This window comes from Heterobasidion irregulare (assembly GCF_000320585.1).
Source record: "Heterobasidion irregulare TC 32-1 unplaced genomic scaffold scaffold_01, whole genome shotgun sequence".
Lineage (NCBI taxonomy): Eukaryota > Fungi > Basidiomycota > Agaricomycetes > Russulales > Bondarzewiaceae > Heterobasidion > Heterobasidion irregulare.
The window spans coordinates 3,121,120-3,142,509 of record NW_009258197.1 but is presented as its reverse complement, the minus strand read 5'-3'; the positions used below and the strand labels follow the sequence as shown (position 1 = coordinate 3,142,509).

Here is a 21,390-nt window from a genome sequence, read left to right as displayed (position 1 = left end):
ACAGCATGAGCCCATTGTGCTGCTGTCCTTGCGCCGTCCACGCCCGCATAGCGCAGACGCAGAACCCTGTCTGTGGCCATCTCGTCATCCGTCCCAGAGTAGCCTAGCCTATCGTAGCCCATCCTGGTGAAATCAGTTGTGTGTTCTCGCCCATCTGCGATCGGCCAATATGACGCGCTGAGGTCGATATGCCAGAGGGCGTGGGTGCGCCGCCTTGCACAACGCTACTGCGTGCCCGTTCTTGCCCAGGCACGACCGCGTCGAGCTCAGGGATGAGTGACGCAGAGGCTGTGTGAGTCACGCCATGACAGAATCCGTGACGGTGCCTGCCGCTCCGGCTTGCGGCGGCCTACTACCGTCATCAGCTGCACCGTCTCAGTCTCTTCTCCAGCTACTATTTGAGCCTTGCGTTCTCTCGCACACTCTCTCCTCCCTCTCCCCGTCCCTTTCTCATCCTTTCGGCCCAGCTCATGCAAATTGAGCCCTCCTCCGCTCCTTTGATTCCTCAGTAGAAATGGTGAGCCTCGCCGCCTCCGTCCGAGCCCGCACAGGCGTCCTCACGGCCGACATCCCAGGTATACATCAACAGCCAGAAATTCGCCTGGTGCGTTTATTTCCTTTTTCGTTGCTACCTCGCTCAATTGCGTCCCAATCTCCCACACCGAACCCGCCCAACGACTCCCCTATCTCGCCATCGCGGTCTCATCCACTCAGCGAATCATGCATAAAGGGCCACCGCTCTTCCTCTTGCGCACACACCGACCGCCCGCTCTACGAGATCAAGAAGAAAGGACGCCCCGTCTCCCAGTGCGAGCGCTGCCGCGAACTGCGCAGCACAAAACGTGTCCATTCGAAATGCACATGCTCCGATGCACGGACCTCGAGAAGCCATGAAGCCGAGAAGTCATTTGGCACCAAGCGTGAGCCCATCTCCGCGCATCTGCCCATGCGATGAGCTGATCCATCTCAATTTCGCTCCTCGTTGCCCATCGGCTGCAGAAAAGCGATACATTCCCATTGTGCCCGCCTTGCCGAACGGTCTCAAGGACGCCTTGGCGCCCAGCTCTCGACCTGTGCGCCCGCCTGATCCGCGCCAGAGAGGTCTGTTCCCAACCTCCAATCAAAAGCTATCATTGTCCTCATCACGCGCTCGTTCCCGCCGCATGCAGTCGACTCGCTGCTCAACCCCTGCCCGTGCGAGGACGTGTGGAACTGTCAATGCCGAGCGAGCACCTCCGCAGCGGCGACGGCCGCCCTCGACCGCGGTGCCCTAAACAACGGTCTCGCCACGCTCGCACGCGCAGCCGCGCTATGTTGTGTCAACGACTCCGCATCGCCTCCCACACCCACACCCACACCCCCGCAGAGCACACACGGTGCGGCATCCCCCGCGCTGAAACATCCCCGCGCGCCCACGCCCACGGCCTCGCCCACCCAGTCCTCCCGTGCCCACCCCTGCGCCCACCCCCGCGCGCAGCCGAAACGCGCCAAGCGGGCCCAGTCGCCCGAGCGCGGGCCCGCCCTCCCGCCGCTGCTCTTCCCGCCCGCCGCATCCCCCTCTATGCCCGCCTTCCCGTTCTCCCCGCCCCATCTATACCCGTCCTCGCACGCGCCCGCGGGAGGAGGCGCGGCCCGGACCTTGATGCCCCCGTTCAGCGCGCTCACGCGGCTCGCGGGCTCGGGGTGCACGTGTGGGCTGCGGTGCGCGTGCCCGGACTGCGCCGAGCATCGGGGCGCGGACGACGCGCAGCCGGGGGAGGAGCACAGCGTCGGCGCGGCGTTCGAGGCCGCGATCAGCGGGCACGGTGCCGGCGTCGGTAGGGGTCGCGAGAGCAGGGAGGAGCACGCGGCGAGCGTCGACGGCCACGGTCACGGTCACGGCCATGGCCACGTCCGGCGGGACTGCGGAGACGGGTGCGGGAACTGCGTCGACGAAGACGTGATGGCGCTCGACCTGAGCAAAGTGAGCTTCGGGCTCGGTGCCGAACGCGCGTCGGCGGCGGCGGCGGCGCGCGGGCCTGTCCTCGGGCAGACGGTGCTGGATCGGTTTTTTGCGCAGGCGGCGCGCATCCCGCTGCCCGGCGCGGACGTCGAGCTGCCGAAGCTGTGCTGCGGCGGCGCGTGCGCGTGCGGCGGCGCGTGTGGGTGCGGGGGGAGCTGCCAGGGCTGCTGTGAGGACGAGAACAACGAGGAGGAGAGCCAGACGGCGGCGCGCGAGCGCGTGGAAGCGGCTGCGACGGGGTGTTGTGGCTAGATTGGGGAAATATCTCAGTTTTTTTATTTTCTTTTCCAGATCTTGCGTTGCGGTTTGTCTGCTTCTATTTTATTTTTTGTGTTACTTCTTTCGCCCTCTTGCTCACTTTTCACTTTTTTACTTTCTTCTGGCCCTCTGGTCTCTCACGAGGCGATGCATGCTCGGGCACATGCGCGGATGTATATCTATGGTTGCCACGATCTCTCTTCCACGCCCCCTCTTTTGTCGTTCGTTCCTGTTGCACGATATCACGCGTGTACGATGCGGTACCACTCAGGGAACAGGCGTTATTATCCCTCCTCTGCATTTGTTGACGCCGACGCCGAGGCGTCCGCGCACCGGCAGCGGGCGTACTCGAGAGCTCCGGAAATCAGCGCTCAGCATGGCGTGTCTAAAGTACAGCGTGAGGAAAGGCGGGTCGAGACTCGGGGGTGTGGTGTGATACAGGCCCGGGCGGGTGCAGCTTCGGAAAATCGTCGTGGTATGTGTATGTACAGCGCGCGCGCGTGCGTCGTGCGCGTCATACGCGTCATACGCTGTCGAAGGTGTGCAAAGTGGGAGGGAGGGGGATGCTCGGCCGTCAGAGGAGGACAGAGGGAGCGGGGAGGGCCGGACTCACGTGTCGTCTGCCGGGGCGTGGAGCGCGGAGAGAGCGAGTGAGCGAGTGGCGAGGAGGATCGGCGGTCGGCGGCAGCGCGTCACGTACCGTCGTATACCCACCGCGTCTGTGAGAGGCGGGGGCACGGCGAACAATTAGATGGGCGACGGGATATGGAATGAGGGGCGGCGCGCGCGTACCTTCTTCGGGTTGTCTGGCGCGGTGCGCACGTAGCGGTCGTTGCCCTCTGGTCTGCGAACACAAGAACGAGACAGACATCAAGGCAAGCACGGAGTAAGGGGGAGCAGGACGCAGATACGCACAGCTCTTTCTTCTGCGACGCGCACCGGGGCCGCGGCGATCGGTCAGGGGATGCGGTGGCGAGAGCGGGGAGGAGGGACGGGGATTACCTTGCAGGACGCGAGCATGCTCTGGAGGGAGATGCAGATCGTGATCACGCTCAGGACGGGCGACCACTCGTTGCCGAGGATGGACGCGCATATCTGGTAGTGGGGAGAACGCAGGTCAGGGACGGCGCCTGGCTTCGCGGTGGACCGTGGGAGGGGACGTGGGAAGGCGCGACTTACGTGGCCGTTGGTGTAGACGTGCTGTGGACGCCAGCGAGAGGGCCGTGCGGCGGTCAGATCAGCGCGCCCCGAAGCGAGGCGAAGCAGCGCCAGTGAGAAAAAAGAGTAGGGCGTACGGGATGCACGGGGGCCTTGTATTGGTCGTTCACCACGAACTGGACAGCCGGGGACGAGATCGGGTATTGCGAGTCGAACCTGAACTTGAGCGCGAACGCCTCGCCCTGGTGCGCGGATCGGGCCAGGAGGGGGCAGCGCGAGGCGCGGCAAAGCAAGCGGAGAGACGCCCTCAGCACGGTCCGGAAGAGAGAAAGGCGCTCGCGAGACGCGAGCGCGACGCGCACCTCGTATACGCTCTCGCCGAGGACCTCGAGCGAGAGCAGCCACGTCTCAAAGTCATCGGCTTGGAGGAGAGCGATGCCTGTAGCGATCGGGACGGACGGTGAGTGAGTGCGGGTCGGGCCTGCGCGCGCGCGCGCGCAGGGGCGGTGGCGCTGCGCACCTTTCGGGCACCCTTGGACGTGGATGTCGTTGAGCTCTTTGCGGAGCCTGCGTACCGATACGACTGACATCGTCTGGGTTTATGTGCGCGTACGACGGGCAGGAGAAGGAAACGGGTATGGTGGCGAGAGTCGGCTGGAGGATGCTTCGATCTCAAGAGCGCGCGCAGCAGATCAGTTCAGCCTGTATATAACGAGATATGAGATTTGCAGAGCAATGATACGGAGCAGAGCGTGTGTAGTGTCGGTGTGTGAGAGCAGGGCGACGAGAGCAGAGCAGAGGAAGGAGAGGACGAAGATGGAGCTGGAGTTGAGCTGGATATGATGTGATCGCTCGCTCGCGTGGGCGATCGGGGCACAACAAGCACAAACAACGTGCGCAGGTATATAATGCTGGGCTTGTTCCTCGTTTGCCCTCAAAATGTCAGCGTCTCCACCATAGAGTCACTTGGCTTCCCGTTACATTCAGAAGGGATTTACAGGCGCTCGTGGGGACGCAGATGAACTGCTCGCTCTGGTCTGAGTTGGCTGGTAGGATGAAGGCTGGTCCAACATGGCTTTAGTGGGGAACATTTTTTCTTCTCTTTGTACAATTCCATCTGCAGCGGCAATAAATTTTATGTCTTCGTTTGTTTGTTTGTTCGTTTCCTGCAACATACAACAGGTTCTACACGCGGACAACGATACAGCATACAGCGAGAGCAAAGCAATACTTATACAATCTAGGCTTCCTGCGCCTCCATCGCCGTTTCGATTCTCTTCACCTCCTCATCCGTCTTGCTCTCCCCAGCCCTCTTCTCCCTGTCCGCTACGATTTCATCCAAGATCTCCCGCCCACCCGTATTGATCAGCACCTTCGCCAAGCGCATACCCACGGACTCTGCCTCCTCCCGGCTGCTCACCTCCTCCACGATCTCGTGCTGCACATGTCGCGTACCTTCAATCGACGTGATCGTGCCGATGAGCTTCAACCGCGCGCTCGACTTCCCGTCGCCCGCATCCCTGAGCACATCTAGCGCACTGTGCACGCCCACGGGCACGCTGCACCCGCCCTCCAGCACGCGCAGGCACCCGCGCTCCGCGAGACACTGCCACTGCGTCTGCCAGTGCGTCAGCGCCGCGCACAGCCGCAGCGCCTCGGCGTCGTCCGCGCGCACCTCGACCCCGAGCGCGCCCTGCCCGACGGCGTGGAAGAGTGTCGGCGCACCGATGTCGGACGTGACGCGGTCCCCGAACCCGAGGCGCACGAGGCCAGCTTTCGCGAGGATGAGCGCGGCGTACGGCCCCTCGGGGTCGTCGAGCTTGGCGAGGCGGGTGTTACTGCGGCAGCTGTGAATCAATAGCCGCGCAACGCATCATGAGCGGTATTCGTGGGGCGGTACGCACAGGTTTCCGCGCTGTGATGGCCGAACGGCGTCAGATCGAAAGCGGCGACGATGTGCGTGATAGCGGAGGCGGCGTACCACATCCTTGAACGCAAGCCTTGGGTAGTTCCGCTTGAGTTGCGCGACCCTCCGCACGCTGCTCGTTCCGATCACGCTCCCATCTGGCAAATCGTCCAAAGTCTTTACGGGCTTCCCCGCGACCGTCAAGCCCTTCTTCGCAATGAAGCTGTCCAACGCATCCTCCCGATCCAAGATAGCGCCCAGCACGCATCCGTCGGGAAGCACGGTCGGGACGTCCTTCAGGCTGTGCACGAGCATGTCGACCGTGCCCTCGAGGAGCGCGACCTCGAGCTCCTTCGTCCACAGAGACTTGCCCCCGAGGAGGTAAAGCGCCTGGGATTGGTTTTTGTCGCCCCCGGTGGCTATGAAGGATGTGGAGAAGGAGTTTGTGGGGAAGGCGGATTGGAGCGTGGACAGGACGATGTTAGTTTGAGCCTGGGCGAGTGCGGATCCTCGCGATGCGAGGACGAAGGCGCGCGGTGCACCGGCAGAGGGAGGAGCAGCGGCCATGGTTTGTGGGGAGTGAGCAAGGTGAGAGACGGTGAATCCTGTGTCCCATTCTTACGGAGGCCCAATGACTGCCGTGGGAATGATGGAACTTATTAGGACTGCAGGATTCTGGAATCGCAGGCGCCCCATTTGCCCTCGTTTGCCTCCGGTCACTCACCATCCGCCTCGTCGTTCACGCCGGACATAGGGACATGTGAGGAACGCGGGAATGTACTAGATAGTTGGCATGGGTGCGTGGTAACAGCGGTCGAAGGTGAGTGCTGAATGTGTAGTATAAATACAGAAAGCGTGCTATTAGTCTATGTGATTGATACATGGGGAGAAAACAAGGATCAATCATACGCTCATGTACTGTGCCATACTAAAGGAAGATGAGGGTTGGATTGCGGTCATGCCGAGAAGAGTTGCTTACCTTGGATCACGCTTTTCAGCCTGGCTCTGCTTCTGAGCAAGCCGCTCTTCGAACTTGCTGAACTCCTCGATCGCGATGCTCTCTTCCTGGTCTAGTATCTGTCGGATTATGAAGCATCAGCGTCTTTCTTCAATCAACGCGCCATAGACGAGCACGCACCTGCTCCACGCCCTGCACCTCCGGAATATAATGCATGAGCATCCGTTCGATGCCCGACTTGAGCGTGACCGTGCTCGAATCGCACCCTCTACAGCTCCCCTTGAGCTTGACTTGTACGATCCCCTCATCCGTGAACCCACGGTACTCGATATCCCCTCCGTCTTCCATGATCGCCGGGCGCACCCGGGTATCAAGCAATTCCTTGATCATCGCAACAGTGTCCGAGTCTGTATCGAGGATGCGCGTGTCCTGTGGACCCGCGTTGTCTCGATCCGCGTCAGAGCGGAATAGTGGTTGCCCGGAGGAGAAGAACTCCATGAGAATGGAGTAGACCTCCGGCTTCAGTACGGACCACGGATTCTCGGAGTCTTTGGAGACCGTGACAAAGTCAGGCCCGAAGAAGACCGCGCGGACGCCCTCGATACCCATCAGGCGCAGCGCGAGGGGGGAGGTGAGCGCCGTGCGCGTGTCGAGGAATTCGGCGGAGCCTGTCTCCATGACAGAGACGCCAGGAATGAATTTGAGCGAGTCTTCGTTGGGAGTTGTCTCGGTTTGGATAAACATCGAGCGGGCTATCGCTCGCATAAGTAAATGCAAGTATGGAAAGTAATATTGAGACGCACTGAGTGATGGGTTTATGCGACTCGCTGATGCATGGCTCGTTGGACGAACACCAGCCGCAGTAGCAAGAGTACTTCCATGACCTGCCGACCGTTTCGCAGAGGCATGTATACTACGTGCGATGGTAAATGTAGCATGCGGTGGTCTCGACGACCGCGCGAGCTGCGTTCTGGATGTTCTCGCAATGGCCTTCAACGAAGACGAAGTGAATAGCGAAGACGACATGGTCGACAGTGAAGAATGGCGGAGTGACTAACCTCAACCTCACGCTTGTTCACTCTTGCGTCAGCTTACGTGGTATGCTTTTCTCTCACGTGAGAGGAAGTAGTAGCTAACAGGCGCGCTGCGGTCATTGGTCGAGGCATCCATCCTCTCCTGCTCCTCATCTCCCTTGCCGCGCTGTGACTTACCCACTCGACAGCAATGGGCGAAGTCTTCTTCGTGCCGTCGCTGCTCGCGTCTTCTTTCTTTGTGTTTCTGATATGGAAGTATTTGGGCAAACCACGCGAGAGCCCTGCTCTACGATCGGTCGCGATTCTCGTACTAGGTGACGTTGGTCGCAGCCCACGTATGATGTACCATGCGGAGAGCTTTGCGAAGCTCCAGTTCGAAACATACCTTGTTGGATACGAAGGTGCGCGCCCATCTCATGACATTCTGACCCGCTGTTGATCGCTGAATGCATGCGCGTGCAGGCTCTAAGCCCGTCCCCTCGCTCCTTTCTGTCCCCCACGTTCATTTCCTCTATCTCTACGAACCTCCGGCTGCACTTCGCAACCTCCCATTTTTAATTCTTGCTCCTTTCAAAATCTTACACCAGATTTATGCGATATTGTCTGCCCTACTCTGGCGCATGCCCCATCCACCGGAATTTATCCTCGTCCAGGTTCGTCGCCAGAATTATCCTTGATATTTATAGGGACAGAGCTGAAATATGTCCTGGGAGAAAGAATCCTCCAAGCATCCCGACTCTCGCGCTTGTGTACCTCGTGAGCAGGCTGCGGGGTAGCAAAGTCATCATCGACTGGCATAACCTTGGGTACAGCATCCTTGCGCTCAAGCTGGGCCAGTCGCATGTCTTCGTCAGAATAGCTAAGATGTGTGTCTACTGACGTCCCCTCGCAGTGCACCTGGATAGTGCTGAACGGTGTATCGACAGGTTTGAAGCGTACTTTGGCAGATCTGCGTACGCGCATCTCTTCGTAACGCGTGCAATGCGCGATTTCCTCGTGCGTGAATGGGGCCTCCAGTTCGTGTCGCGTAGCATGCATACTGGTGCACCATCTTGACTCTCCGTTGCTATTCTCAGAGGACAGAAGGCCGTCTTACACGATCGGCCACCTTCGCATTTCCACCGTGCGTCGCCTTCAGAAACTCACGAAGTACGTGCTTTCTTTAATGTCCATGTCTTCGGAACCATGATTTTGATATAATCATCCAGCTCTTCCTCCGCCTTGAACCCTCACTTCCCACTGCTTTCCTCCCACCACATACTGCCCCTTTTTCGACTGCACTCACGCATATAACTGACACCCCACCTTCCTCGCCCTCACGCACGACCGGCGAACTCAATATGCCCTCGCTGCGTGCGGATCGACCCGCCATCGTCGTGACTAGCACGAGCTGGACGGAGGACGAAGATTTCGGGATGATGATCGACGCGCTGGAGCAGTATGAGCTGCGCGCGCGAAAAGTCAACAAGCATGTCGGTGAATTAGCCCTCGACCAGGACGCTGTCGGAAAGGTCGAGGAAGGCGGCCTGGAGACAGCATCGTTACCAAAGCTGCTCATGATAGTCACGGGCAAGGGCCCGTTGAAGGAGAAGTATATGAGTAAGGTGCACACATTGCAGAATGCACGGGATGCTTGGAAATGGGTGCACTGCACGAGCCTCTGGCTTGAGCCAGAAGATTATCCGCTGCTCCTTGGTATGCTGCTTTGACGTCTCGTTTTTTTTTTGATCCCGTATACGAGTGCGGGTGTTCATTCATGGGGATCTGTATGCACTGCAGGATCGGCAGATCTTGGTATCTCACTGCACGCCAGCTCGTCGGCACTTGATCTCCCTATGAAGGTCGTCGACATGTTCGGCTGCGGGCTGCCAGTTTGTGCGCTTGACTTTGCGTGGTGCGTCTCCTTTCCTCTCGTTTCGATCGTGCAGCAGCGGCGCCGATCTCTAACCGCGTCGCTTTACCATGCGTCTCCCCCATCATTCAGTCTTTCGGAACTGGTCAAAGACGGTAAAAATGGACTCATTTTCACATCCGCCGCGGAGCTAGCAAAACAACTGGAGGTGCGTACATGCCGCGTCCTTGCGCTGCTTCGTCGACCGCCTTTTTATTTATAAATCCGTCCCTGCTCATATCGTCGCTCACTTGTTCGTTATCTGTGCTACACGCGTGCAGGACCTCCTCGGCGCCTTCCCGCACTCCCCTGCCCTCGCCACCCTCCGCGAGGCTCTGGACGTCTCTACTCCCCACTCTGCCTCTCCGCACTCGCACCTTTTTCCACAATATGCATCATACGCCACGCATAGCCAGGGCGGCGCCTCAGACGCCGGGAGCGACATAGACACCGATGGCCAGGAAGAGGAGGAAGAGGAGGAGGAGGAGTGGGACAGCTGGGATGCGAATTGGGCCCGCATTGTGGGCCCACTGGTGTTGAAGGACGCCGCGTGGGTGTCGTATTGATGATACATTGGACAGTACGGAGTTCCTTACTATCTTTCTTGCCGTCGTCGGGACTTACTGTCTCGCCCCAGATTTACAGGTGCTTGTGATTTTGGCTGTAGCCCCGACCGGCGGACTTTTTTTATTATCCTACATACCCATGCATGACATACTTGTTCGCCTGACCGTGCTGTCTTGTGCTGGGGTGCGCATGGCGTGCTGCGGCCCGCGCAGGCATCAAGTTTCTAGCACCACGGCAAGTGCCAACAGAGGGACGGTCGACGACGTCATGCCGCTCGCCCTGGTCCTTTCGTGACTCCGCCACGCCTCCACGTCCGGCTCTCGCCTGGTCTCCGTCGAATGGGTGAACACACGCACACACACGCGTACGTTATGCGCGTATCGTGCAATGGGGACGGACGCGGCGTGTAGCGTGTGATCTGTGTGATCTGCGACGCCCCGAAACGCTGACGCGACTCGACGCGACTGGGCCCGGCTGTGAACACAGGCTGCTATAGTTAGTCTCTGTGCAGGGCCAGAGGGGACGCTGCTGCTTGTGCTCGTTACGGCTGGGCGCAGCGGTGCTCTCTCACAGGCTTCTGGGCTGACGAGGGCGATGACGACGCGGGGTCGAGAGGGGGCTGCTCCACCGACGACGTATGTGGGCTGCTCGAGCGTTCGATCATGCGTGTTCTTTTACTTCCGCTGGTGAGTGAGTGGGTAGATAATGAAGTGGGCGGCGGGCGAGCGTGCTGGGCGATACAGAGCCCGGAGGGCCGGCGAGCGTGCTGATCCGCGCATCGCCGGCGATGGGGGGGGCAGGGCGTTTTTTGTGTCTGTGTGTCTGTGGTCTGGGGCTCCGAGATGAAGGAATTGGAGCTGGAGCCCGCCTTTGGATTGCTCACGGACGGACGGATGTGGGTGCGTGGACGCGGGTCATGGGCGAGCGGGCGCACGTTCGAAGAACTATGACGCGCGCTCCGGTGTCGTGTGCGTCTCGGGCTGCCGCGCTGGGTCGATCTGTCCTGGGCCTCGTGGCTCTGCTTGTATACCCTCCGGATCAGCGTCCTTGCCTTATCTGCCTCTGAGGCAGCTCGAATGCTTATTCTGGGCACACATCAGCGCATCGCTCTTTTTCGACCTCTCAGGGCTCGGGCTGGGTCAGCTGGTGCATCTGCTCGTGATCTGCGATCGGTCCTGCTGCGCTATACTATCATGGCAAGGCGTCACTGGACGTTCGAGAGAACCCGGGATGGGACTGAGATGGGCCGTTCGTATCGCTGCATCGCATTGCATAGGTGACCCCAGGCGCCGGGATGGGTCGTATCGTCGTATCGTGATGGGGGGTGTGGGTCGATCGTCGAGCGATGTCGAACTATCCCGCCACGCGGGCTGATCGACGCGAACCTCGACCGCAGCGGCCTTCTCGAGTCCTTCTCGTCGCAGGCTATGACCTCGCCGATCGGGATCGCGCGTCGTTCGTAGAACGTGGTGCTGGGATGTACTAGAGCGATCGGGATCGCGCAGCGGACTTCGCTGCACGACGTAGAGCTGGGATGGAGGATGACCGCATCGGCTGCGTTGGCCGCCGCCCAACCCTGTGCAGGTCGTGTGCGGCTGCTCGTCCGCGTCGGTCGGCGTGGATGGGTCTTGGGGGGCACGACGGTCTCCCACGGGAGACGGCAGGTCCTCGACGGGCACTCAGGAGTCAGATGGCCGGTGATGCAGCGCGGCACAAGTATAGCGAGCGAGGTTAAACCTGCCCTCTTTTCAGGCCTGACGGTCCCCTGAGAAGAGGCTGGAGGAGACTAGAGGCTGCTTCGCGATGCACGTCTACTCTCGTCCATTACCGGATGCGGCGCGCGCCCACCGTGCGCCCTCGTGCGCAGCGCGTGTCGTCCCTCGAACCAACGGCGTCTCTGGAAATATGAACGCCCTGAACCTTGTTGGCGAGAAGAACGCTGCCGCGCTAATATCTGCAGCAGCCAAAGACACCGAGGGCGCTGAGATACTGCTGAGATGTCGAGGTGGGCCCGGTGACCGGTGAGGCCCAGCCGCTCCACCGCTTTGAAATGCCGAAACCAAAACTCTCCGCCGCGCGAGCACGCCGTTGCGTGGCGCTTGGCTGGTGGCATTCGTGTCAGCTGGTATCGCTCCTCCTGCTTTGACCAATTGGCTGTTTGGCTGATGGGCTGATGGGCTGATGGGAGCCGATGGGCCGATTGGCTGCCTGATCAAAGCCGATGGATGGATGGATGGATGGAGTTTGGGGCAGAAACTGGTACGCAGCACGGCGCACGGACGGCTCGGGATGACCACAGGCGACCGCCGCGCGATCGAAAGCGACGATGGCGTTCGCGGTATCATCGTTCTCAGAGCGGCGGGGTACGCGCGACGAGCGGAGGCCCTGCGGTATCGATGTGTGAATAACGGAAACACGAGGCTCGCGACGTCGTCTGCTGCCCGAATCGAGACGCCCCGCGCGACGATGGCAGATTGGCGGCCGCTGAGCTGAGCCCGCGCGCGTTGGCGGGACGCGCGGACGAGGAGGGATGTAGCAGAGTGTTTCGGGCGGGGGGGAGCAGGGTCCGCGGGCGGACGCGACGGCTGCGGGCGCGCATACTGCATAGCTGCACAGCTGCACAGCTGCATAATCAATCACCACCGCGAACCGGCGAGCGGCAGAAATAGCGTGTGCGTGTGTGCGCGCGCGTCCGCGCAAACGGGGACCCACACCGCTTGTCACGCGCTATGAACGCGGCGATCCAGCCAGGTCGGAACGAAGGAACGGAGGAAAGAAGGAAAGAAAGAAAGAGATAAAGGGGCGCGCGGCAAAAAGGGGGCCTGAGCGCGTCGAAGCCTGTCTCGAGAGATGTCAGACGCCGGAGCGTCGGGGCCGGGGCCGTCGACTCAAGATCGCAGGGTTCTGCGATTCTGCAGGGTTCTACAAAGTTCTGTATGACTAGACTTTGGTAGTGCCGTGCTTACATGTATGCGTGCTTGAATGACTCGATTCGACGTGGCCGGGGTTCGGATAAGGAGCGTGTCGGCGGTGGTCGGTCTAGAGCGCACGTACACGCATACATACTTACCCACGCATCGGGATCGCGCAGACAGGCGCGTCCAAAACGCAGCAGCAGCAGCAGCCGGCCCCTCGCGAACCCCACGACTCCCCAAAGGGCGCACACTCGACGAGCGAAGCGGAGAGCCCATCCGGCCACCAGCCAGGCCTTCGCGCTTGTGCTTGGCACGCGGGAGCTCTCCACGAAGCCGGCGAGTTTATCGCGGGCGCCTGTGCGTCTTCACCGCAAAAGCTGCGCGGCCAGGGCTCTCGTCTTCGTCTTCGGGAACCGAGGCAGTCGCTGGACGTTGAGAACTGCGGGGGTCGTAATATTGTGTGCTGCTCAAGAAGAAGGCCTCCCGAGCGACGCGAAGCGCGAAATGAAACGAGAAGCGAGGGGGTGGGGCTCCTGAGGCCGCTGAGCGCTCGAGCGCTCCCGAGACGCGACGGCAGAAGCGAACCCAGCCAAGCCACGAACTCCTCGCGAGGAGGAGGAGGGACGGCCGCGGACGGCCGCGGACGGTCCAGACGCGCCAGCTGCGGGCGCGTACGCAGATACACCAGTGCGCTTCCTCGTGAGGCACAAAAATAGCGCGGCGCGCACAAATAGGGACCTACGGGGACCCATACGCACTTACGGCTCACGCGCTACGCGGGGTCGACAGGGGCCCCGTCGAAGCTTATTTTAGTCGCGAGATACGGGTGGACAGCTATAGACACCGGGGCGTCGGGGCCGGCGAGAGGCTCGAGAAGCTAAGATGCCGCTGATGCTGGTGCGGTTCGGATAAGCGGCGTGGCGGCGGCGGTCCAGAGCGCACGTACATGCATGTATGCGTGGATACACACGCGGGACGTGCGCGCACGACGCGACACGACACGACGCGTTGGGTGCGTATGTTTGGACGCGGGCGGGTCTTCCTCGAATCTGGAAGCGCGAATCGCGACTTGCCGCATCTGCACGCGCGCGCGAGCGAGCGAGCGGCATCGCGGGGGAACGTCGCGTCGTGCGCGCGTTGGTGACTCGCTCGGACGAACGCGTCGGAGGTCGTCCGGGCCAGCGTGGGAAATGCCGCGTGTACAGTGCAAGAGGGGGTGCCGAGCGTGCGAACGAGCAGCGCTCGCAATGAGGGCGCGGAGGCATGTGTCGAGTGCACAGAGGCCCGAGGCAGCGCGTCGGGGACGGACGGGCGGGCGGGCGGGCGGGATGGATAGATCGGCGAGGATGATCGCGGATGGAGCAGAAGCTTCCAGGGGACGTCGCGCGACAGGCAGCAGCAGGCAGCCAGCAGATCGAAGGGCGCGCGCGCGCGAAGTCGAAGCGGTGTCAGAGACGAATGGGGATGAAAAAGAAGTCTGGGAAGGAAGGGAAGGCTGACAGAGAGTGTGTAAGTGTGTGTTCTGGGGGCTGCCGAGAACAGGCGCGCGGGGTGGGTGCGTGGAGGCGTGTGTTGACGTGCACGCCGCACCGACAGTGGGCGGGGGCGTCGCGAGACCTGGGTGGTCGTCGATGGTGGGATGTCGGGGTGATGGGGGAGGTCTCGTGTCAGGGAGGGGCGGGGCGTGGACGGAATGGACTAGGGCGAATGGAAGGCTATGGAAGGGCAGCTGGCGAGCGCCGGGGGGAGCGTGGGGAATGGGGCCGGAGATAGCGACGGAGGGGGTCTGGGCCCGTGGGCGGTCTGAATGATGGAAGAGCTGCTTCGGAGATCGGAATCGAGGCAACGTGTTCGAAGGGGAGGCCCAAAGGGGATAGGATGGGCCTGAGCCTGGCCTGGGCGAGAGACGCTGGAGTGGGAGCGAGCGAGCGAGCGTGGCGATGGTGGTGGCCGTGGCGGTGGTGGTGGTGCTGGTGGTGGGACGGGTTGGCAGGAGAGCGATGGGACGAGATGGGAGAGGCGGAGAGAGCGATCGGGGTGGCGACGTAAGAGAGCAGCGGCTCGACGAGCAGCGGAGGGAGGAGTGTGTGTGCTGTGGGGCGGCCCTGGCTGGGCTCTGGACGCGGGGCCTCACGGACGGGGGACGGGGATTGGCTGGCGGTCACGTGGGCAGGTGGTCTAGACGGAGTGACGTCAGAGAGCTGGCTGGAGGAAAAGAGGCGGGGCGTTGTCGAGGACGGCTCAAGGCCATGGACTTCTTTTCCCAACACCATCCAGCCCGCGCCCTCCTCGACGACCAGCGCCCCTTCGTCGACGCCATCAACACCCGCTTCGCAGACAAATCATCCATGCCCCTCCTCTCCTCCGCCGTCCCCCGCGACGATCCCCAGCAGCGCCCCCAGCCCGTCGACCGTCCGACGCGCCCCGTCATCGTCCCACACACCCAGCCCCGTCCGTCCCAGCCCCAGCCCCAGCCCCAGCCCCCCTTCCCCTCCGTCGCGCCTGCAGACGTACAGCCCCTCCTCGACGACCCACACACCCTCGTCCTCGACCTCCGCCCCCTCGGCACACACCATGCCTCCCGCCTCCCCAACGCCATCCCCCTCTCCGTCCCCTCCACCCTCCTAAAACGCCCCCTCTACTCCACCGCCCGCCTCGCAGACATGCTCCCCACCCCCGCGACCCGCCGCAAGTTCTCCCAATGGCGCGCCGCGCGTCGCATCCTCGTCTACGACGCGGACGCCTCCCTCATCCCAGACGGCAGCAACATCCTCGGCTTGCTCCGCAAATTCCGCCTCGAGGGCGCACAGCCAGATCCCACAGCCGACCCCTCCCACCCTGCCCCGCCCGACTCCCACAATCGCGAGCTCGTATGGCTCAAGGGCGGATTCCAGGCCGTCTGGCGCGACAGACGCGACCTCATCGACACGTCCCCCCTCCCACTCGAAGACGACGACGACGACGGATCCCCCCCGCCCCCCACTTCCGTCCTCTCCCGCGCCGGCGACAAGCCCTCCGCTCCGCTCCCCCTCAACCCACCCCCCGTCCTCCGCACAAAGCATCTCCCCATGAGCGCCTTTGGCGTCGTCTCCACCACCTCCCTCCAGCGCCACTCTCCCGCCCTCGCAAGATCCCACCCCCAGGCATTTTCCCTCTCGCTCCCCATCTCCCGCGAGCCCTCCTCGCGCATCTACCCGGCTGCAGCCCCCTTGCCTACCGATTCCACACGTCCGTCTCACTTGCCCCCACAGACGCCCCGCGTCTCAGGCGCACCGTCCCACTCGCCCGCCCCGCTTCATCCCTCGGGGCCCCCCATCGCCACCCCGATCACCACTTCCTTCTCGCAGTCCTACGACCGCCCGCACCCGCCTGCCCCGCAGCAGGTCGCGTACAATCCCTTCTTCGACGCCGTCCGCCAGAACCTCGAGCTCTCGCACGGCATCACAGAGCGCATCCCCTTGCGCATCGGCCGCGCCGAGAAGCTCCGCGTCGGCGACCTGCCCTTTCAGTGGCTGAGGGAGATCGGCCGCTGGGCCGGCGTCGAGGATGAGGAGGATGGCCGCTTGGAAGGCGGTGGGGCGGACGCGCAAGGCGAGAACGTGGCCGCGAGCGGCAGCGGCAGCAGCAGCGAAAGCGAAAGCGAGAGCGAAGACGAGAGCGGAAGCGCGAGTGGGAGCGGGCAGGAAAAGGAAGATCAGAACGCCGAGATGGAGATGGAGCAGCGCGGCCGACCGCAGGCCGCCGCCCACGCGCACACGCACGTTCACTTTCCCTCCTCGTCCCCCTCCTCCAGCCCCGCCCCGGCCCCGCACGCGTCCGCGCGCCCGCGCACCACGTCGCACCCGCACGCGGTGGTCAAACCGGAGAGCGTCGTCGAGGGCTCCGAGGCGCTCGCCATGCAGTTCTATCGCATCGAGCTCGGCGAGCAGAGGCGGCTCATGGGCGTCATGGCGCACCACTCGCGCGAGAGCGGCACCGTCGTCGCCTCCGCCGCCGCCGCCGCCGCGGCGCTGCCCACGTCCCCGCTGTCAGCCGGTACGTCCGCCTCTGGCTTTGTCTCTTCCTCCGGGTCCGTGCCAGCGTCTGCATCTGGACCGTCGTCGGCGCTGCCTTCGTTCTCGCCGCCGCCTCCCGCGAGCGCGAGCGGGAAGAAGAAAAAGAAGGACAAGGCGCGGGCGAGCAAGGCAAAGGCGAGAGCCAAGGCCGAGTTCCCGTACAGCATCACGGCCGGGATCGAGAAGGGGGCGAAGAACAGGTGCGTTGTCTCACGCGTCTCCGGTCGTTCTCGTCATCGCGAGGCGATCGCCCGCGATCGCGTTCGTCATGTGGCCGTTTCTTCGAGATCGCCCCGTTCCTCCTGGCTCGCGGGGTCAGAGCTGAGGCTGACCTGTGACCGCCTCTCGTCAGATACCGCAACATCTGGCCGTTCGAGCACACGCGCGTGCGCCTGCAGAAGCAGAAACCAAAGTCGCAGTCGCAGCCGCCCGTGGCGCCGGTGGCCGGCGCGCCGTCCGCTGCGGGCGCGCTGCACTCGCTCTGGCTCCCCTCGCCCGCGCCGTTCCTGCCTGCGACGACTCTTGGAGCACCCCCGTCGGGGCTGGCGTCCCGTCTCCCACCGGCGCTCACCAAGAACCTGTCGTTGCCGGCTTCGCACCTCCAGTCGCAGTCGCTGCCGCCGCTCACGACGGGCGCGGAGGAGGACAGCGACGACTACGTGAACGCGTCGTACGTGCAGCCGCTGGGAACGCGCAAGCGGTACATCGCGACGCAGGGCCCCCTGCCCGAGACGTTTACGGATTTCTGGACGTGAGTGGCCTCCTCGAGGCGGTCGTTCGCGGCGTTCTAACCCGTCCGCGGTTGCAGGCTCGTGTGGGAGCAGAACGTGCATGTGATCGTGATGCTCACGCGCGAGGTCGAGGGCGCGACCGTCAAGTGCGGGAATTACTGGTCCGGCGAGGTGTTTGGCCCGCTCAGGCTCAAGCAGGTCGAGGTCACCGGCGCGGCGGAGGAGGCGGCGCAGAGCGATCGCATTCGCCCGGGCGAGAACTCGTTCTTCCCCGTGCCCTCCACCGCCTCCGCCGCCCGCACGGCCACATCTGGCGCGGACGACAAGGGAAAGAAGGGCGGCGCCACGGCGGGGCTGCCCGACTCGACGGTGAAGCGCGTGCTCGAGCTGTCGCACACGGGGTACCCGCACCTGCCCCCGCGGCGCGTCGTGCAGCTGCAGTACCTCGCGTGGCCGGACCTGAACGTGCCGGACGACGCGCGCGGGGTGCTCGATCTCGTCGACGCGGTCGAGCGCGAGGCGTCGCGCGCGGAGGAGTCGCGGGGCGCGTGGGAGCGCAGGCAGCCGCTGCGCTCGCCGCCGCCCGTGCTTGGGATGCGGATCGGGAAGCGGTCGGGGAGCGGGTCGGGGAGCGGGTCGGGGAACTCGAGCAGCAACGCGAGCGAGCGTGGAGGAGGAAGCGGCGGCGGCGGCGGGGCGAGGCGGAGCAGCGACGGGTGGGGCGGGCTGACGAGCGGGAGTAGCCGGAACGGATCGACGAGCCCTGGCCTGGACGAGGTGGATTCGGACACGGGGATCATGGCGCACGCGCTGGGCGAGCGGCCGCTGCTGCTGCACTGCTCGGCGGGAGTCGGGCGCACAGGCGGGTTCATCGCCGTCGACGCGGTGCTGGACGGGATCCGGCGGGAGATGCGCAAGCGGCGCGAGGCGCGCCTGCGGGTGAGCCGCGCGAACAGCGGGAGTGGGAGCGGGAGCGGGATCAACAGCAGCGGGAGCAATTCGGACGGGGACGAGAGCGGCGGTGGCGGAGGCGCGGTGAAGATGGATGTCGACGCGGGCGCGGTGGGCGCGGGTCCTGGGCTCGTCGCCCACGTGCCTGTCGTGGGCATCAGCACCGTCCCGCGCACGCCTGCCACCGAGGGCGTGCCGATGGACATCGACTCGCCGAGGAAGGGCGTCGGCGCGCTGCTGCCACTGCCCACCGGGCTCGACCGCCCGCCATCGTCGACCCTGTCGCTCGTATCGGTCCCGCCGTCGAGCGCATCGCCGGCCTCGCGCTCGCTGTCCCCAGAGGTCGTCTCCGAGGCGGGCTCGTCCGCGTCGTCGTCGAGCCTTCCGCTCGCCGCGGCGCCGCGCGGACACACGTCGCTGTCGCTGCCGTTTGGACGCCTGGGCACGCAAGCGCAGGAGGGGCAGCTGCAGCGTGGGGGAGTGGGTGGCCAGGGCCTGCAGGCGGCGCTCGCGGCGAATCTTCGGGCGCGCACGTTTTCGGCGCCGAGTTCGGGGCAGTCGGGGGGTAGGGTGCTCGTGCCGAGCGCGTCCACGCCGGCGCTCGGGCACGCGCCGACGTCCGCGTCGCCCCCGGCCCTGTCGCCGCCCACGCGCTCGTCGCTCGGGTTCGGGTTCACGATGGACTCGGACTCGCCATCGACGAGCTCGAAGCGGTCGACCGCCTCGTCGTCGTCTGTGTTCTCGGCGACGCGCGGCGGGAGCAGTAACGAGGGCGGGTGGCCGACGGACCCGTCGTCCGTGGAGGGCCTCGCGGCGAAGGGCAAGGGCGCGCTCGGCGCGCCGGTCTCGCTCGCGGCGCAGAGGGAGCGCGAGAGGACGGAGGACACGTCGCCGCCGCGCGTGAGCTCGCCCCTGTCGCCGCCGCCCTCGCACTCGCACTCGCACTCGCAAACACAATCTCACGCGGCGTCGCAATCGCGCTCGGGCTCGCAGTCGCAGGTGCAGTCTCCGCCGGCGTTCGACTACGCGGTGCCGCGGCGGCTGCACGACGGGAAGAGCGCGCCGACGCTGCTGTCGACGCTGGACGAGCCGATCCGGCGCGTGGTGGAGGACATGCGGGAGCAGCGGATGAGCCTGTGTCAGAGCCTGCGGCAGTACGTGTTCGTGCACCGCGCGGTGATCGAGGGCGCGCTGCGCATGGTCGACGAGGAGCGCGCGATGTATGGGGAGGCGTGGATGGACGTCGACGGCGAGGAGGATCGGCGCGAGGCGAGCGGGACTGGGAGCGGGAGCGCGACGGACGCGGACGACGCGGGGCTCGTTACGCCCGGGCCCGGGCGCCATCAGCACCCCCATGCGCACCGGGACCAGCACCGGGATCAGCATCGCGACGCGGAGATGCGGCTGATGGACGGGAGCGACGCGGCTTCCAGCCGGCGGAGCGCGAGCGCGAGCATCGCGGAGTCTATGGATGCCCCGCGCGCGTTTTACCCGTCGCACGCGACGCTGCCCGCGATGCAAGCCTTGACGATGCTCGGCGCCGGCGACGGCGGCAGCAGCAGCAGCAGCAGCATCAGCGGGGGCAACAGCCACTTTGGCGGCGGCGTTGGAGGCGGCTCGGGGTTGAAGGGGAAGCGCGGGGCGAGCCCGACGGAGCTGCCGAAGGAGGACAAGATGGGCGAGGTGCGGCTGTCGAAGCGGCCGAGCTTGAAGCGGCGGCAGCGGAGTAGCGACGAGGGCGCGTTGGCGCTGGCGCAGGCGCAGGCGCTGGGCGAGGGCGAGGGCGCGCCTGGGCTGTGGTAGGCGGGACGGACGCTAGTGGATAGTTGGTTGGGCGTGATTGTGAGTGTGCTTTCTGCTTCGGCCCCATCCCCCGTCATTGGCGGGCTTTTTGTGGCCCTTGTGGACGCCGGCTTCTCACGCGTCGTCCTCTCTCCTCCCATATCTAGGAACCGACTTCGCGCGTCGGTCACGCGTGGCCCTCTCGGTCAACGTTGAACCCTCGAGCGCGAGTCGCGAGCGCAGAACGAAAAGTCCCAGATCCGGATCCAGACCCTGTTCGTGATGTGGATGTGGACGGATCGTCTAGCTAGCGCCGGACGGACTTTTTTTCTCTCCGTCACCCTGTTTTGCGGATTCTCTCGCCTAGCCCTGATGTTGCTCGGTTTCGTTCGAACATCCTCCCGTCTCTCATCCCTCGCTCGTCCGTCCGTCCGCTCACCCTGCTGGGGTGTTTGCCGGGACATGCATCTGCTTTTTGCCTTCGGTTTTTTTTTTTCCTTTCTTCGTTTCCCTTGTTATTTATTACCCCCATACATACATCATACATACATACATTCATACATATATGCATTCCATTCCGCGCATCCTTATTCATTCCCGTTTCATCCCATCCATGCATCCACATCTCTCCGCGCCGTTCTTAGACCGTGGCCGTACTCTGTACTTTGTACCCCCGCCGCTCCAGCTTCTCGGTTTCGGTCTCGGTTTCGCACTGGACCTCGGACGGCTCGCCTCGTTTGCATCTGGTTTCGTGAATAGTCCGTTCCATCCGTCCGTCCGTCCGTCGGGGGGGTTTTTTTTCCCGTCACGCTTGCTTGCTCGTTCGTGTAGGACTTTGGAGTACTCGTCTTCTTCTCTCGATATCTTTTCGTGTCTTTTCGGTTTCGGTTTCGGTTTCGTTTCTGACTTGTCCCGTCGCGCGTCCGATTTGGACCGTCTGCCTCCCCTTTTCTTTTCTTCGAGTCTGTATGTACGTTTGGATGCAATGGCGTTGTCGTTGCCGGTATGATAGATAGACTGTGTGTCGTCGTGCAGCGTGGATTGTGCTATAGACGCGTCGGTGAAACAGCTACTGTACGCGTGAACATGTGCATAGAGACCCTATACACAGAGCGACCTTCTTCTGTGTAAGGTCAGCCACGGCGACTAATAGCGACCCATTTTTCCGCGCTGATCGATCAT

At 63.5% G+C, this 21,390-nt stretch overlaps 8 protein-coding genes across 8 annotated transcripts; 4 read left to right on the top strand and 4 right to left on the bottom strand.

The window, feature by feature from the left end:
- Window positions 1–408: 408 nt before the first annotated feature.
- On the top strand, window positions 409–2,556 carry ace2 (ACE transcription factor 2). Its single transcript, XM_009543246.1, has 5 exons — window positions 409–517; window positions 576–604; window positions 715–920; window positions 1,000–1,101; window positions 1,170–2,556. The coding sequence occupies exons 1-5, from the start codon at window positions 515–517 to the stop codon at window positions 2,252–2,254; spliced, it is 1,425 nt and encodes a 474-aa protein (XP_009541541.1). The 5' UTR covers window positions 409–514; the 3' UTR covers window positions 2,255–2,556.
- ubc2 (ubiquitin-conjugating enzyme2) lies at window positions 2,544–4,234 on the bottom strand. Its single transcript, XM_009543245.1, has 9 exons — window positions 3,939–4,234; window positions 3,781–3,857; window positions 3,556–3,660; window positions 3,440–3,460; window positions 3,263–3,355; window positions 3,176–3,186; window positions 3,053–3,104; window positions 2,961–2,979; window positions 2,544–2,797 (listed from the first exon to the last, which is right to left on the bottom strand). Exons 1-9 carry the CDS (start codon window positions 4,006–4,008, stop codon window positions 2,784–2,786), a joined length of 462 nt encoding a protein of 153 aa, XP_009541540.1. The 5' UTR covers window positions 4,009–4,234; the 3' UTR covers window positions 2,544–2,783.
- Window positions 4,235–4,542: 308 nt separating this feature from the next.
- On the bottom strand, window positions 4,543–5,891 carry HETIRDRAFT_457145 (uncharacterized protein; the record flags this gene model as incomplete). Its single annotated transcript, XM_009543244.1, has 3 exons — window positions 4,543–5,256; window positions 5,323–5,333; window positions 5,400–5,891. The coding sequence occupies 3 exons, from the start codon at window positions 5,889–5,891 to the stop codon at window positions 4,659–4,661; spliced, it is 1,101 nt and encodes a 366-aa protein (XP_009541539.1). The 3' UTR covers window positions 4,543–4,658.
- Window positions 5,892–6,299: 408 nt separating this feature from the next.
- On the bottom strand, window positions 6,300–7,026 carry HETIRDRAFT_307255 (uncharacterized protein; the record flags this gene model as incomplete). Its single annotated transcript, XM_009543243.1, has 2 exons — window positions 6,300–6,401; window positions 6,463–7,026. 2 exons carry the CDS (start codon window positions 7,024–7,026, stop codon window positions 6,300–6,302), a joined length of 666 nt encoding a protein of 221 aa, XP_009541538.1.
- A 431-nt stretch (window positions 7,027–7,457) lies between these two features.
- On the top strand, window positions 7,458–9,938 carry HETIRDRAFT_31631 (glycosyltransferase family 33 protein). The gene is made up of 10 exons (XM_009542007.1): window positions 7,458–7,717; window positions 7,779–7,969; window positions 8,034–8,182; window positions 8,243–8,332; window positions 8,393–8,465; window positions 8,525–9,011; window positions 9,096–9,210; window positions 9,301–9,376; window positions 9,489–9,787; window positions 9,845–9,938. Exons 1-9 carry the CDS (start codon window positions 7,507–7,509, stop codon window positions 9,771–9,773), a joined length of 1,677 nt encoding a protein of 558 aa, XP_009540302.1. The 5' UTR covers window positions 7,458–7,506; the 3' UTR covers window positions 9,774–9,787; window positions 9,845–9,938.
- A 377-nt stretch (window positions 9,939–10,315) lies between these two features.
- Window positions 10,316–14,962, bottom strand: HETIRDRAFT_448127 (uncharacterized protein; the record flags this gene model as incomplete). Its single annotated transcript, XM_009543242.1, has 12 exons — window positions 10,316–10,836; window positions 11,056–11,539; window positions 11,603–11,877; window positions 11,922–12,159; window positions 12,192–12,359; window positions 12,425–12,661; window positions 12,741–12,813; window positions 12,868–12,995; window positions 13,059–13,350; window positions 13,466–13,566; window positions 13,636–14,475; window positions 14,537–14,962. The coding sequence occupies 12 exons, from the start codon at window positions 14,960–14,962 to the stop codon at window positions 10,316–10,318; spliced, it is 3,783 nt and encodes a 1,260-aa protein (XP_009541537.1).
- A 75-nt stretch (window positions 14,963–15,037) lies between these two features.
- HETIRDRAFT_448126 (uncharacterized protein) lies at window positions 15,038–20,229 on the top strand (the record flags this gene model as incomplete). Its single annotated transcript, XM_009543241.1, has 3 exons — window positions 15,038–16,944; window positions 17,097–17,495; window positions 17,553–20,229. The coding sequence occupies 3 exons, from the start codon at window positions 15,038–15,040 to the stop codon at window positions 20,227–20,229; spliced, it is 4,983 nt and encodes a 1,660-aa protein (XP_009541536.1).
- HETIRDRAFT_378805 (uncharacterized protein) lies at window positions 19,995–21,279 on the top strand. The gene is made up of 3 exons (XM_009543240.1): window positions 19,995–20,268; window positions 20,376–20,692; window positions 20,853–21,279. The coding sequence occupies exons 2-3, from the start codon at window positions 20,491–20,493 to the stop codon at window positions 21,215–21,217; spliced, it is 567 nt and encodes a 188-aa protein (XP_009541535.1). The 5' UTR covers window positions 19,995–20,268; window positions 20,376–20,490; the 3' UTR covers window positions 21,218–21,279.
- The last annotated feature ends 111 nt before the right edge of the window (window positions 21,280–21,390 follow it).